Source organism: Aulonocara sp. 'chitande type north' Nkhata Bay, linkage group LG16 (assembly GCF_057382095.1).
Source record: "Aulonocara sp. 'chitande type north' Nkhata Bay isolate Kocher_YH1m ecotype deep benthic linkage group LG16, A_spYH_male_GT1.1, whole genome shotgun sequence".
Classification (NCBI taxonomy): domain Eukaryota; kingdom Metazoa; phylum Chordata; class Actinopteri; order Cichliformes; family Cichlidae; genus Aulonocara; species Aulonocara sp. 'chitande type north' Nkhata Bay.
The window spans coordinates 8,441,735-8,456,314 of NC_141359.1; the positions used below are offsets into that span (position 1 = coordinate 8,441,735).

Below are 14,580 nucleotides of genomic sequence, written 5' to 3' on the forward strand. Positions count from 1 at the left end.
CCCAGGAACAACATCAGAGATCTCTGTCCAGAAAAGCGCAGCAAAGATACTGTGCTGGACCCTCTAGCTCCCAGGCCTCTGGTAGAGGACTCGCGCTTGAAGGATAAAGTCCGCCCACAGGGGCGAGAGGGGAATTATATAGTTTATGCACACGTCTTGTGATCTGTAAATCACCAATGGAGTGTCTAATCAGTTCTCTGTGTTGTTCTTCCTGAATTAGTGGTAATAAACACATCTGATGCCATAGTTCTGTCAATAACATTTTGTATTAACTCCTTATGCCTTTTCCCCTGATTTATAGTCATTGGCTCGATGAGTTTGGCTACCTCCACTGGGAAATATTCTATTATTAGAGTTTTAATACAAGTTTCCAACAAAAACAACTGCAGAAGTTACAGAAAGTTACAAAAATGAAACTCATAACTTTACTAATAAAATGCTGCTTGGAGCCATTTGGTGTTCATTAGGAAGCAGCAGCTCATATTTTCTCTTTTGTCACTTTTTCCTGCAAAAAGGTGGACTGTAAAGAGATCGGATGAAATTAAAGAATTCAATCTGTGTTCATATTAGCTTTGAATTATTAAGCTTTAATGATTGAATATCTGATAAAGCAAAACCAGTAGGGCCATTTTTAACGATCATTCTTCATTACCTTGAATACACTCCTTTTTTCCTCCCTTCAGTCGACAGATAAGTGTGGTTTTACAGAGCTTATGCACACTGGATGAATTTCAAATTTTTCACCAAAATAGACTGAAGGAGGTGGGAGGGAAGGAGTTCAGAATAATTTACTGATGGAATGCAAATTTTATAGTTGATTTTAAATAACTTACTGATTATCTGAGTACACAAAATCATCAGTGTGAATTTAAATGACGGGACATATAAAATTGTTACCTGGATTCTCTCTGGTACACCTGTGCTGTCCATGCGACTCGCCACATTTACAGTGTTCCCCCAGATGTCGTACTGAGGTTTCCTGGCCCCGATCACCCCAGCCACCACCGGGCCAATGTTAAGACCTAGGAAAAGAAATAAATATAGAATAATTAAAACTGCCAAACAGAGGTGCAGGTTAAAAGATATGATGTATATATCCTACAAAATCAGATCTCAGAATCTTTTCAATTTGGAAACTGGTTCTTTAGTTCCAATTGGGCAAATCAGTTACTTTTACTGGAGCTGTAGTCAACAACAGTCTTACACTCTGCAAAAAAAAGTCCATTTTTCTTTCCTGCTACCCACCTATTTTCATCTTGAAGTTGTTAAAGGAGTGTTCATTGATGTATTTCATCTGGTCCATCAGCCTCATGGCGTAGTCAGCGAGAGCACGGATGTGTGACCGCCCGACCTTGTCATACGTGGAGTCATTGAGGCCGGAGGCTGCCATGTATGTGGAGCCGATAGTCTTGATCTTCTCCAGCTGGCGGAACTGATCCTCGCTGATGATCTGAGGATAGCAGAACGAAGGTTTGTAATATCAGTGGCCATATTTAGCAGAGTTTTGGGTCCACTGGATTCAATAGTAACCAAATAAACACAGCAAACAGTAATTGGATGTTATCAGAGCCGTTGTTCTGCATTCATACATTCAGACAGCTTCCAACTGGAATAGTTCAGATCTTACCTCATCAAAGTCGGCGATGATTTCATTAAGCAGTCGCAGGCACTCCACTCCCTCATTGTTGCCCTCCAACTCTACGTAGAACTCAGAAAAGTTACTAATAGAGGCAAACATAACTGCAACACACTCGCACGACTGGTAGTAGAGCTCATCGTTCCGACGTTCCCGCTGCAGGAAGTGAGCAGCCACGTCTTTGGGAAGGATGTTGTGGAGCAGACGGCGGTTGTAGGCTTGCAATTCCTCCATCTCCTCCTTTTCCTCTGTGGCCTTGTGAGGAGTTAGAGAACAGGATTAAAAATTAATACTTCATTTACAACTGGATGGATTTTTTATGACATTTGGCACAGATATTGAAGATGCCAAGAAGATGAATGCTAATGAATTTGGTGGTCCCCTAACATATTATCTCGCCCCACCAGCAGCATTCAGTAATATATCCTGACAGGTAATCACCACTAAGTTGTTATTTTTTAAAGAAGGTTCAGGAAAAAACCCTTTTACCTATCACTAAATTTCTTTACTTTGTTTTAGTATCTCAGCCTCACAAAACTGCAAATGGAGCTTGAGACTCACAGCCTTGTTTTTTACTAACCATTGGTGACAGCAGTGAGCTGGAAAATAGAGAGCCCTCCAGCAGCTTTTTTAAATAAGTTTTTTATCCACTTGACTGGATTAGCAACTACAAGCAGAACAGCCTGCTTCACAACCGTCAGAAAATGCCAAAGAAGCCATGAACATCCCTTAAGGAATGTTCTTATTGTCAAATTGATACTGTACTGAATATTATTTGGTTATTATACGCACACTCACACACACACGCACACACACACACACATACACCCTCTGACATGTTTGTACTTTCTCAAATAAGAACAAAAAGTTTCTTAACAACAGAATTTGGTAAACTATCTCAGTGTTTATTGGTGAAGCAATGATTCATGTTAGGGGATGCAAACTTTTCAGAGTCACGTTTTATACTAATCTAGGTACACCTAAGTACATGCTTACAATTACGAGTGTAACCAATCTTACCGAGCCAATAAAACACACTTGATTACTGAGATTAAGATCATCAATCATTGTCAGCAAGTGTGAATACCTCTATGAAAGCAGATGTTTTGGCAGTTTGTTGGTCCTGAGCAGTCAGGTGTGTGTTAACAGTCTTCCCAGACTATCCAAGAAATCTGCTTGACCATTCTTATTATCCATTAGGGTCCCTAATTTCATTTTTCATTTTCTTCATAGCCAGTTCAATATTTTAACACTAATGTTAAGTCTCCATAATGTATTTTTCAATCTGTTATTCAGATTTACAGTTAGATGAATAATATTATGATCAGAAATATCTCATGTTGAGCACTTGTTCACCCTGTATGTGTCTACATGGGAGCACAGTCTAGGTTTGCAAAGCTGCATCTGACTAAAATGCACATCGCCACCTCATTTCAGCTACCAAGCACGGTAGCGGTGGTGTTTTGAATTGGGCTTCTTTTGCATCCACGGGACCTGGATCGAACATGAACTCCTCTGTACGCTAAAGTATTGGAGAGTCGAATGTGAGTCCATTTGTCCAACAACTACAGCTTGGCCAAAGTTACAACAGATGCTGATCCACAAAACAGCAGTAAATCTACAACAGAATGGCTGAAAAAGAAAAGAATCTAAGTGTTGCAATGGCCCAGCTAAAGTCCAGACCTCAACTCAACTACAATATACTGCAGAGAGTGGACGGACTCTGTGATGCTGCCTATTTGCTCATTTCTACAAAGCTTTAAAATTACAGCACTTAATTGTTCTCATTGGCTTCTGATTCCAGCCTTCACCTTGACAGGATGTCTGACCCACATTTAAAGTTAATTTGTTGTTTATTCCTATTATCATCCTTTAAAGGAACACAGTGAGACATCATTTGCATTTCTAACAGATCTATGCACAACTGTTGTGTCCATGCCTGTTTAAATATGTATATTTTCCCTGTCATGCTGATGACGATATTCAGGTACTGCCTAGCCTCATCACTTCTCAAATCACCAAATATTTTCACTTAAAGGAAATAAATGGAAATCCACTTCCTCCTGACAAAGTCTAAATCAACTAAATCAGCTGTTAAATGCCACATTTTAAACCAACTGCAGCTCATTTAAATCATAACATTCTGCATCAAGTGGCAAGTTGGGCTAGCTGTGTTTATTTTCTTTCAATCCCAACATGTTTTTGAATTAAATTAATTTCCTAGCACAAAATAATAACAGCGATTCCCTTCCTAAAAATGCAAATTTATGCTAAAAAGCACACCAAATACGTATCTACAAAGTCACATAATGACACTTAACTCGGATACCAGGAGGAAAAAAAACCAAAACTACTTTTTAAGCATCAGAGGCCAATGGAATCATAACTATACAAGGGGAAGGGGCAGCAATGCGCTATAGGTTCTGTTTACTCTTGTTCTCACACACGCGCACACACACACTAACCTGCAGTTTCCACAGGAAGTCAAGCCTTGCTGTTGACTCCACCTGCTGGGCGTGAAGGTACAGGGCAAGGACGAAGACTGTGATCACCACTGGAGTCATGATCTTTAGAGGCACCTTGTCTACTCCACACCTGGAGGTCAGCACATACACATATTAGTATTACAGATAGATTTTATGCCGAGTTACCCAGCTACCACAATCACTGATATATGCAGGTATTACACAGAGTTAAAGATGTACTCTGCAGGAAAATAACATAAAACACAAAAACAAGCTGCCCTCTAAATCTTGGCTAATTAGCGTTAGCATCTGTTGCCAGCAGGTCATTATAGTTCCATTTGTGCCAGAGGAGTGATAATGATGCTGTTAGCGTAAACAGATGACAGAGACCACTTTGGGTCCCGCCATCAGTCTCACCTTGTTCCATTCATGGGCTCACTGTGAGGGAGGAACAGAGAAGAGCCGGTGAGCACTAAGAACATCTGCACACCTTCGAAGCTTTAATCATTACAGGCATGAAATGACACACAGAGACACACACAGGTGTAATAAAGAGACTCACGCGTTGTTGATGGCATTGGCCATGACCAGCAGGTCCTGGTTGTCAAAGAGGCTCACTTTGGGAACCTCCATGATGAGAAGGTAAAGCAGTTCGATGAAGAGCATGAGGAAGAGCTTACCGATGCTGCTGACCTGCAGGAAGACGGAACAGGCCAGCAGGCTCAGCAGCACGCAGGACGAGAAGTACTGAGGGAGAAAATGCAAAGAGACTATTGTTTAGTGGCCAGGCTTTATATGCTGCAACAGTTCTGACTGAACAAGCTGCATCTGGATGAGTTATAAAACACACGATTAACCCACATTTTCACTGCTTAACTTCTAATTTGAGCACGAGTGTGCACACCAAATGTTAACATTTACAGCTGTAATTACCCCCACTTAGCACCCATTTGTTCTGCTCCCAAAATTTCGTTTCATGTCAGAAGTCTCACATTGAAATCTTACAGTTACGTGTGTGTGTGTGTGTGTGTGTGTGTGTGTGTGTGTGTGTGTGTGTGTGTGGTGTTCAAAAAAAGCAATGCAGTACTTTGCAAGACAAATTTTACCCAATTTTAACCATGTGTTTGCTCTAACAGTGTATGGTATACAAGGTGATTTCATTACACCATTCGTCACAGCAGAAAGCAATGATTAGATGTCGTAATGCTCATTAATGTTCTATAAAGTACATAACTTGTTTAAGCACATGCATTTCTCTCTTTTTAGTGCTTGTGTTTTATCGTTGCTTTTTTTTTTATTGCTTGCAGTTTTAATATTGTTGTGCATCACCTTGAGCTGCAACACCTGGTTGAAAAGTGTTGTATGAATGAGATTCTGCCCACATTTTATCCCTATGAGGGAAACTTGGCAGCAGCACCTGAGTCGTATTTGTGTCTTATTTAAGTCCTGGACTCGTGCCATTGGCTGTTGTTCAGTTTAGGATTAATAAAATTAATTTGCACTTATGCGGACAGCCCGCAGGTTATCCATCAGCTCCGGTCTCTTCTGTTTCACCTCACTGCCCAACCAGCTGCAACAGATGGCTGACCTACCTAAGCCACAGTCTTGTTCTCCGTGCGGTGTTTGCTCATACCGATTATTGGATCAATGAGGTTTGCTCTGTAATATTATAGGGTTTTTACTTTACAATATAAAGCGCCTTATGATGACTATATATGTTATGTTACGCCCATGGTATTCAGCTGGAAAAGAGTGGAGGGTCCACTCTGGGTCAGGGAGGAGTTGCTGCTTAAATGTGGAGGAATTTGGGGTCTTGTTTACAAATGAGTATAGCGAGAGATTGATACATGGACTGGGGCCATGTCACTGTACCAGTCATTTGTGGTGAAGGGAGAGCTGTGCATAAAAGCGGAGCTGTTGATTTACGGGTCATCTATGTCACTGATGTTCACAATCTCTGGGTAGTGACTCAAAGAGACACACACAAGCAGCACAAATGAGCTTTCTCTGAAGGACAGCTGGCCCCTGCCTGAGAGAGGGAGTGAGGAGTTCAGTGAGTCAGGAGGAACCTCCTGGGCACTTCTTGGGCGAGGAAATCCAGGCATGTCCTGCTGGGAAGAGTTCTTATGGGTAGACCCAGGACTGGAGAGATTATGTATCTCAGCTAGCCTGGAACCACCTTGGTGTTTCTTCGGATGAGCTGGAGAAAGTGGCTGGGGAAAGGGAGGTTCGGGCTTCTTTACTGCCCCTGTGACCTGGCCTCGGATAGTGGCAATGGAAGGAAGAATGGAAAGAGGGATGGATGGTTGGATGGAAGGAACTTAATTGATCTATTGAGGCCTGATGTAATGTACTTTAGTGAGTTGACCAGCAGATTTTAGTATTTAAACTTCAACTGGCATTTTCTGAAAGGTTATCTTTTGGCTGTACTTTTTTTAGACAAATCATCCGCCTAACTTTCCTTAGTCTTCAACAAACTTGGATCTTCTTTTCTTTGTTTGTTGTGTCATACTTTAAAAGGATACCTGTAAATTTATTGATGAAATAATCTAATAAATAAAACAGATAGGCCATAGATAAAACAAGGCATCTGTACCTCAGGAAAGCTGCAGATGAGGCCATCATGTCCACAGGGGCTGTGTTGTGTGTCCAGGCTGTAGTTGAGGAAGTAAGCATGGCAGGCATTGACACTGTCCAGGCTGATGTTGTGCTGTGCTTTGATGCAACTCCACAGGTCATGGCTGCTGCACGTGAACTAAAAAGGGTCAAAATTATTGCGAGACTTTCAAATCCAGACACTCAAAAGCATCATAGTCAAAAACCTCTCCTTGAAACATTGACCCATGACAAGAAAATGGGAATTTGGGAATCCTGTTAATGAAAACTTACAATGTTGATGAAAGCAGAAAGAAAGACGATGATGATGGTGAAGACACCAACCAAGGTGCTGTTTAGTCTAGACTGAACTATTCTCTTAGAGAGTGTCTGCAGAGGCACTGGGAAGATCTGGAGGACAGAAGAATTCCAACAATTAATATTCAGTTTTAATTGAATTAACTGACTTCATTTTCTCAGTCACTGGTTTCCAGTTTGACCATGCTTTTACAGCTCTGTGTAAAAAAGAGGCTCTGCTTTTTTTTATATTTTGTTTTTTAAAAAAAAGAGCCATGACTCACCGTTATGGAAACCTTCAAGCAGCAGCTCTATTTTTCTCTTCTCAAACCTTTCCCGTTTCTTGTGAGTCATCAACAGCAGAAAGAAAACTGATCGACAAAAGGATTTACGGTCTCACTGCAAATCTTATTCGACAAGGCCCACTTTATAGAAACTTGTGGAAGAGATTGTGAAAATTTGCGAACTTATTAACTCCAGAAGAATGTACCAGATAATTACATTAGAGGCAGCGCAACAAAGTAATCAACTGAGCTGCATGCTATTCTGTAACTGTCTTTATTACAGCACAGCGCCCAGTACCCCTGTGTTTACTGAACAGGCACCAAATACGCAGCTGAAGACGTAGTGCAAAAAGAACATCAGCTGCTTCTGTTAAAGCACAATCTGTTCTTTGCTAAAGTCCACACAAACAGATCAAAACTGAGAACAGAGGGAGGAAACAGCTACCTAAACATTGGGAGATTGATAATATTTTACTAAAATACTATTCCTTAAGTTATCCTATGAAATGCAATTTTTAAAAAATGCTGTGTTAGCTGTTATTTAAAAATGAAAACTCCATAACATTTGACTAGGATAACCATGTGAAATATCTTCAGTTTTTACCTGATATTTAGAGTCACAGGCTTTGTTAAGGGTACAGAGTGTAAAATCGCACCACTAGACGTAAATAGATTGCAGTTGACTGCGAGTTTTTAAGGATATCCTAAACTTTTCTGTGGGTAAACACTGCTGTTAGCCTCTGTTAGCCTCTGTTAGCTGCTGTTAGCCTCTGTTAGCCTCTGTTAGCTGCTGTTAGCCATCGTCAGTGAAGTGTATCTAACATGGTTGGACTTAGTGAATAAACTCTGATACAATGTGTGGTTGTAATTCGGTTGTCACGAGAGGGAAAGTGGGATTTTTAGGACACTCGAGCCGAACATTAGCTTGTATAATGTTAGCTTAAAACCAGCTGCTGTTGTTCAGCCGGCTCATTGTCAGCTGTGTGTGGATGAGAGGATTGCATGTCTAATCTGCTGACAACAAGTAAGTGCGACAGTCATGAGTTAGAGCTCTGTTTTCAGTTCAGGGGATGAGGCTAGCAGTTAGGAGGAAGAGGATGATGTTTTATTAAGATGCCAGTCCTGCTGTCTCTTTCCTTCATGTTCAACTTCACATACTGTAAGCATGAGCCTTCACATCTTGAGCCTGAAGGTGCAGGTATGAATTAACATTTGCCTCCTAATGAATTCCTATGAGTTCTCTTTTCCCCGCCTTTGGCAAACTACACATGTGGCTGGTCTCTAGCTGAACAAATAAAACCTGATTTGGTGGAACCGAGATGTCCGTTTCGGCAACTGTGTTGAAGATAGCGAGGCAACATGACAGCTTCCACAAATTGGAGCCTGCTCCTATTTATTTTAATGGACTAATTCTAAGTTTATGAGAATGCATCAGTTTGTTGGAATTACATATTGCATGTAAGTACCCACTAATTAATGTTTATCTATGAGTAGAATCATTTTTGTAACTCAAAAAACAATAATTGCACCTTTAAATACTGATCAAATTGACAGCAGAGACTGCTGAAAGTTTATGTTGTTGCTGTTGAAGTTTATAGTCTAGTAACCTTAGGCTAATATGCATAAAGTTTTATAGAACAAAGTTGAACAAAGGCTCCCTTCTGTGAATAATCTTGTGCAAGAATACAGACAAACTACAGAAACATGAAACGTATCCTGAATTATGTTAGATAAAGTAAATATGAGATGGAGCAGCTTTTCTCAAAGACTCACATAAACACGAGGGAAACTTAACAATTTTTAATTCATATAATAGATACGCACCAAGGGAGTCTGTTGTAAAAATGTAACAGATTCTGATCAAAAAGAACTTCCTTTGAGGAGAATATCTTTCATTTTCTAGATGAAGGATTCTCTGACCACAATTCATAACAAGTACAGCATCCAAACCACAGCCCGATAAAACATTTAGATTTGTCTGAACGATGTCTTACGCTGAACCGAACTGAAACGAGGCAGCTATCTTACGGGATAACATTCTCATAAAAGCATCTATAATCGCTTGTATTGGTTATCACTTTGCCGAATGCCTTATATCTGCAACAAATCTGAGCAAAGCTCTGAGTTTCTCTGTGTCATTCATTACAAGCATAGACTTCTCACCCCAAAACAGCAGTACACAGCTGAGACGAACATAACAGCCGTCAGGATAATGAGACAGGTGACGAAGAAGCCGATCATCAGTCTGGAGCTGCAGACAACAAAGAGATTGGATGTATCTACTGCAATATTTATTACTCTGCAATTCACAGTCAGTGTGGCATCTGATAAGTTAACACTTTCTCTTTATAGTCTACAACCTTGTGCTAAATACTGTGGAAGTAAACATCTTACTCGTGGGTGTGACGGGAATGAATAACACCAAAGAGAAGAAGCATTAAGATTAAGAGGGTAAAAGCGATTATAAAAATAGATTAAATAACAAGGGACATGAGATGTGAGGAGGCAGCCTATGTGGGACTTTAAGGACAGGATTAAAAGACAAGAGAGGAGTGGTGAGATGAAAGTACTGAGGAGAAAGGTTAATAAAGAGGCAGGCTAAAGAAGATCAATACTAAGAGATGGGCAGGGAGAAACCTCTGAGTGCAGTTTGCAAAAAAAGAAGAGAGAGAGGAGGGCTCGCTTTGAGACAAAATCTGACAGAGCTTTAAAATCTGGCCAGTGCTCGGGTGCAATTATGCTGATTTTGATCTGATATTCTTTTTTATTACTCATCATCTTTTATTACTCCTCTATTCAGTGATTCATCTTTATAAGTCCTGTTTTAAGGATAAAGGCTGAAGAATTTGGAAGAGAACTTGGAACAGACAGCATTAAGACTAAAGCTGTGCCGAGTTTTGTAAGGCTCCAAAGCCTGAACGCACACACTGACCACTAACAAAGACATAGTTTCTAAACAATTTATTAAAACGCATGTATTAGTGCTTATGAAATATAAGGAGATAGTTATATTTGCCTAATAAAGACAGCTTTTGGGATTATACCATGGGAGTACTATTTAGAAGACCAAGCAATTCAGTTTCAACTTGGAGCAACTTCTTATATATACACCCACTGGCCACTTTATTAGGTGCACCTTGCTAGTACCAGGTTGGACCCCCTTTCGACTTCAGACTGCCTTAATTCTTCATCACTATCAGCCTGAACTGATGATGCAGCACAGCACAGATCATGTTAACACCAAATTTGATGTTCCAGCAGAAACTGAGACTCATCATACCAGGAAGCACTTTTCGGTTTTCTTCGGTAAGCCTGTGGGAACTCCAGCCTCAGTTTCTTGCACTCAGCTAACAGGAGTGGCACATTGTGTGGTCTCTAAATTTACAGTCCATCTGCTTTTAGTTTTAATGTGCTGTGAGTTTAGTGATGCTTCTTGGTTTTAACGACTGGTTATTTAAGCCTTAATATCAGCTTACCATTCTCCTCTGGCCCCTGGCGTCAAGTTCTCCCAGAGAACTTCGGCTCACTGGATAATTTCTCTATTTTCAAAGCATCCCGTGTTAGCAGATTCTCAAATACTCAGACCAGCAACATTCGGAGCCACCTTTTATCCCCATTTGATGCTTCTTTGAAGTTCAGCAGGTCGTCTTGACCGTGTCTAAATGCCTAAATGCTGATTGGATGATGAGATATTTGCATTAACAAGCAGCTGAACAGGTGTACCTAATAAAGTGGCAAATGTTGACCTACCCAATTTTGATTGTGTAAAGCAGTAGTTCTCAAACTAGGCCTTGGAGACGCCGGGGGTCCAAAGCCCATGGCCATGAAGTTCACAAAATAATTTGCAATGAATATTAAAATTGTGCTGCATTATTAAAAACTGCATTTAGACCAAAAGGAATATTGATTACCCCGTCCCACCCCCACATTATCTTTTATGTATATTAAGAAAAACCTTTAGTAAGAAGTGCTCTTTCTCCAAAGTTCTAGTCCTAAAAGTTTATCTGATTTTAATATATAAATGAATCGTGTGGCCGTTTAAGCTCACTTTGTGTACTCTGCACTTATTTATTTCATACATTTGAGCTACAATTGTTTAAACTGTAATCAGAGTAAACTTTTCAAAGTTGTGAAGTAAATCTCAAACTTCCACGGTCCTATCTGTGTATTATTTCCAAGTGTTGACTCACGGTGGCACGATGACAATCTGGATGAAGCAGATGAAGAGAAAGACGAGGGAGGCGCAGGCCACATAAGCCCCAAACCTGGAGTCCACCTGTTTGGAGTACTGCAGGAGGGAAGGAGACAGCAGTTCAGTGACACAGACTTTTCTTACATTCTGTCCCTCTGACGGCATGAGGGGTGAAAAACATACAAAACAACCAACAAGATAAAAAAGTATGAAAAGTCTGACTCAATTATGTCTCTCTGGGTATTTTGGAACGAGTACGTCAACACCACAGACGCTTGTAGCAGAGCTGTACTCGAGTCAGACATAAATCACAAAAATGACGAGTTCACACTTGACATGGGTTTAACTAGTGTAAGCCTCGACTTTTATTTATTTCTCTAAATACTTCCTCTTCATTCGGAGAATCTGGGAACAGCTGACATTTAGCGCAGATGACATTTAACTCCGTCAAGATTTGAGGCTGCTTTGAAATCCCATTTGAAATTAGAAAGCACGAGCTTGAAATACTCAAGCTTTGAACCAGTCAATAAAAAATTAGAAAAATAAAGACAACAAAATGTAAAAATATGACAAGAGTTTGAACAGTTGATTCTCACGAGCCTGCAGAGCACAGGCATAATTTGTTCGTGCAGACGTAAATTCTGACTTAGACTTTCGTATGTGAGAACAATGGCTGAAAGACAGTGAGGTTTTCAAGTGAGTATTGATATTTCAAAGCTGAAAAGATTGTTTCGTGATGTTTGTTGAAGTTTAAAAAAGAAAAAAAAAATTGGTTATTGGCGTTTTACAGCTGAAAAGAAAACCATATCCCGATATTAAAAAACTACTTACGATCCTTAAAAATGAAAGAAATCTTAGCAACTGATCCGTGTCTGGCATGTGCAGCGGCTACTCAGCTGCTATCCTGCAAAAAGTTTATTTTACTGGATAAACTCTAAGTTGAAATACTCCTTCTGTATGGCCAAGAGAAACTTGTTTCTCCAAACTTGGAGATATTGCTGTGCCTCAAAATCAAACTGTGGATCAACAGGATTTAAAGATTGTACACGAGCCTAAAGGCAGAAGTGGTCTGACAGACATGGAACCGGAGGCTCTCCAAAATTCCTTCAGATCTCACTTTCACCGTACACGAAGCAAAAACTCTTTTTCCCTTTTTCCTCCCAAATTCCTTTTATAACAACCCAGCTGCAAACCTCTTCTCAGCCTGCCATTCACTGTCTGAAGCAGTTTCTCTTCTCCATTTAAACCCCTGCTTCCTCTCTTTCTGTGTTATACTTTGCTTTTGAGTGACTTCCCAGAGGGACCGAAAAAGAGAGAGCTTTTTGCACAAAGAAGATTGCTTGTCACGGCCAATTATCTTTTGCTATATTGGCAGTTGGACTTTGTGTGTCCGCGTGTGTGCGCGTCTAACCTTTTTCTCCAGGTCAGGCTCTCTAAAGGTGAGCAGGAATTTCTTGACGTGTTCCGAGCGCAGACGGTCGATGCTGCGCGCGTCGATGGCCCGGCCCAGAAACTCATCCACCTCGTCCTCTGGGTTTAGGTTTTCCTGTGTGTTTCTGAAAATAAAATGCCTGAATAAAACAAGAGGAGACTGATTGACATTTACATTTCATGCCGAGTCAACAAAGACTGTTTGGCTTTACTGCAGCTAAACTTTTTGATCCACTGCTTTCTTAAAGAACTTGTCTGAAAATCAAGCCAAAAGACTTTCTTAATAACTATTGACTAAACAGAAGTTTACTAAAACTGTTCGAGGGTCACCTTAACAACCCACTGTAACCTGAGGTGTAGCTGCAAATAGGAAATCATACACAGTGCTGCGATCTGATTTCTTAGGGGCTTTTTTTTTTGCATACATCATCAAATTAGTTTGATGATCAGAGATAAGCTTTCTTTTTGAAAGTTGACTTCAATTCAATTCAAGGCCTGATTACTACAAGACCTGAAGAATTAAGAAATCCCTGTTTGACAAAGTGAGGCAGACTCAGAGATCTTAAAAAATGGCAACACAATCATGCCACAGTCTAAAGAAACTCAAGAACAGATAAGTAAGTGATTGTCATCCATCAGTCTGCAAAGGACTACAAGGCTATTTCAAAGGCTTTGGGACTCAAGTGAACCACAGTGAGAGGCATTATTCAAAAAATGAGCAGTGTTGGGGAGTAACGGAATACATGTACCGCCGTTACGTATTTAAAATACAAAATATGAGTAACTGTATTCCATTACAGTTACCGTTTAAAAGGGTGGTATTCAGAATACAGTTACTTTGTTGAAATAAATGGATTACACAGCAGTACTTTCCTGTTTCATATCGTGGCGGGTCAGGACTGTTTGGGTTTTGTTTGACAGCTAAGTTCTGTTGTTCCAGGCGGCAGCGTTACGGTTACCATGGTTACAGGGTGACGCGCTCTCTTTGTGACTGTGTTTCCTGGGTGAGAGAGCACCTTTTTTTGTTGTTGTTGTTGTGCTAAGCTAACAGGCAGAAAGCATAGCTCTAAAGAATGTAGCATCATGGGCAGTGTAGTCCGTGCTGCAGGGAGAATGGACTGCCATACCCGTTATGTGTCTGTCAGTGCGAGGAGGGAGAAAAAGGAGAGTGGAAAAGTAGTTATCGTAGCAGAAACGGGAGCTGGAAGCATGTAAATATAATAATAACCACTGCAGCCAAGAAGAGTGCCTGACGAGCCCAGTTGTAAGTAAGCTATTAAGACTCGACTGTACACCGTGTTCGTGTTTTCCTCCGAAACAATAAGTTCCGTTGGAGCAGCCTTTCAACGCCTCTCTCTGTCTCTGGCAAGCAAACTTGACCCAGACAACAAAGTAAAGCTAGTTTTCGGCTACGAGCCCAACACAGAACCGACGTATTAGCCAGAGGTCCTTTACTACGGTTCAGACCCGCGGACCTTCAGTAATAGTAATAAATCACATTCATGTAGTTGTAAACAGCATGATAATATATTAAGTAATCGAAAGTATTCAGAATAAGTTACTCTCATTGAGTAACGTAACGGAATACATTACAAAATACATTTTGGGGCATGTATTCTGTAATCTGTAATGGAATACATTTTAAAAGTAACCTTCCCAACACTGAAAATGAGAACATGG

The 14,580-nt window shown here is 40.5% G+C and overlaps 1 protein-coding gene across 2 annotated transcripts in view; it reads right to left on the bottom strand.

Annotated features, from left to right (window-relative positions):
- The window catches only part of adcy5 (adenylate cyclase 5), a 95,508-nt gene that overhangs the window by 5,525 nt on the left and 75,403 nt on the right, over positions 1–14,580 (bottom strand). The window contains exons 10-20 of one of the 2 annotated variants that reach the window (XM_086267654.1): positions 12,881–13,025; positions 11,468–11,565; positions 9,441–9,528; positions 6,991–7,107; positions 6,698–6,856; positions 4,664–4,848; positions 4,519–4,539; positions 4,102–4,231; positions 1,628–1,891; positions 1,246–1,450; positions 898–1,022 (exon numbers count right to left, since the gene is read on the bottom strand). In XM_086267654.1, coding sequence (XP_086123780.1) covers positions 898–1,022; positions 1,246–1,450; positions 1,628–1,891; positions 4,102–4,231; positions 4,519–4,539; positions 4,664–4,848; positions 6,698–6,856; positions 6,991–7,107; positions 9,441–9,528; positions 11,468–11,565; positions 12,881–13,025 — 1,537 coding nt within the window. Of the gene's footprint in view, positions 1–897; positions 1,023–1,245; positions 1,451–1,627; positions 1,892–4,101; positions 4,232–4,518; positions 4,540–4,663; positions 4,849–6,697; positions 6,857–6,990; positions 7,108–9,440; positions 9,529–11,467; positions 11,566–12,880; positions 13,041–14,580 lie in introns of both variants that reach the window. The other variant, XM_086267653.1, reaches the window with a different exon arrangement.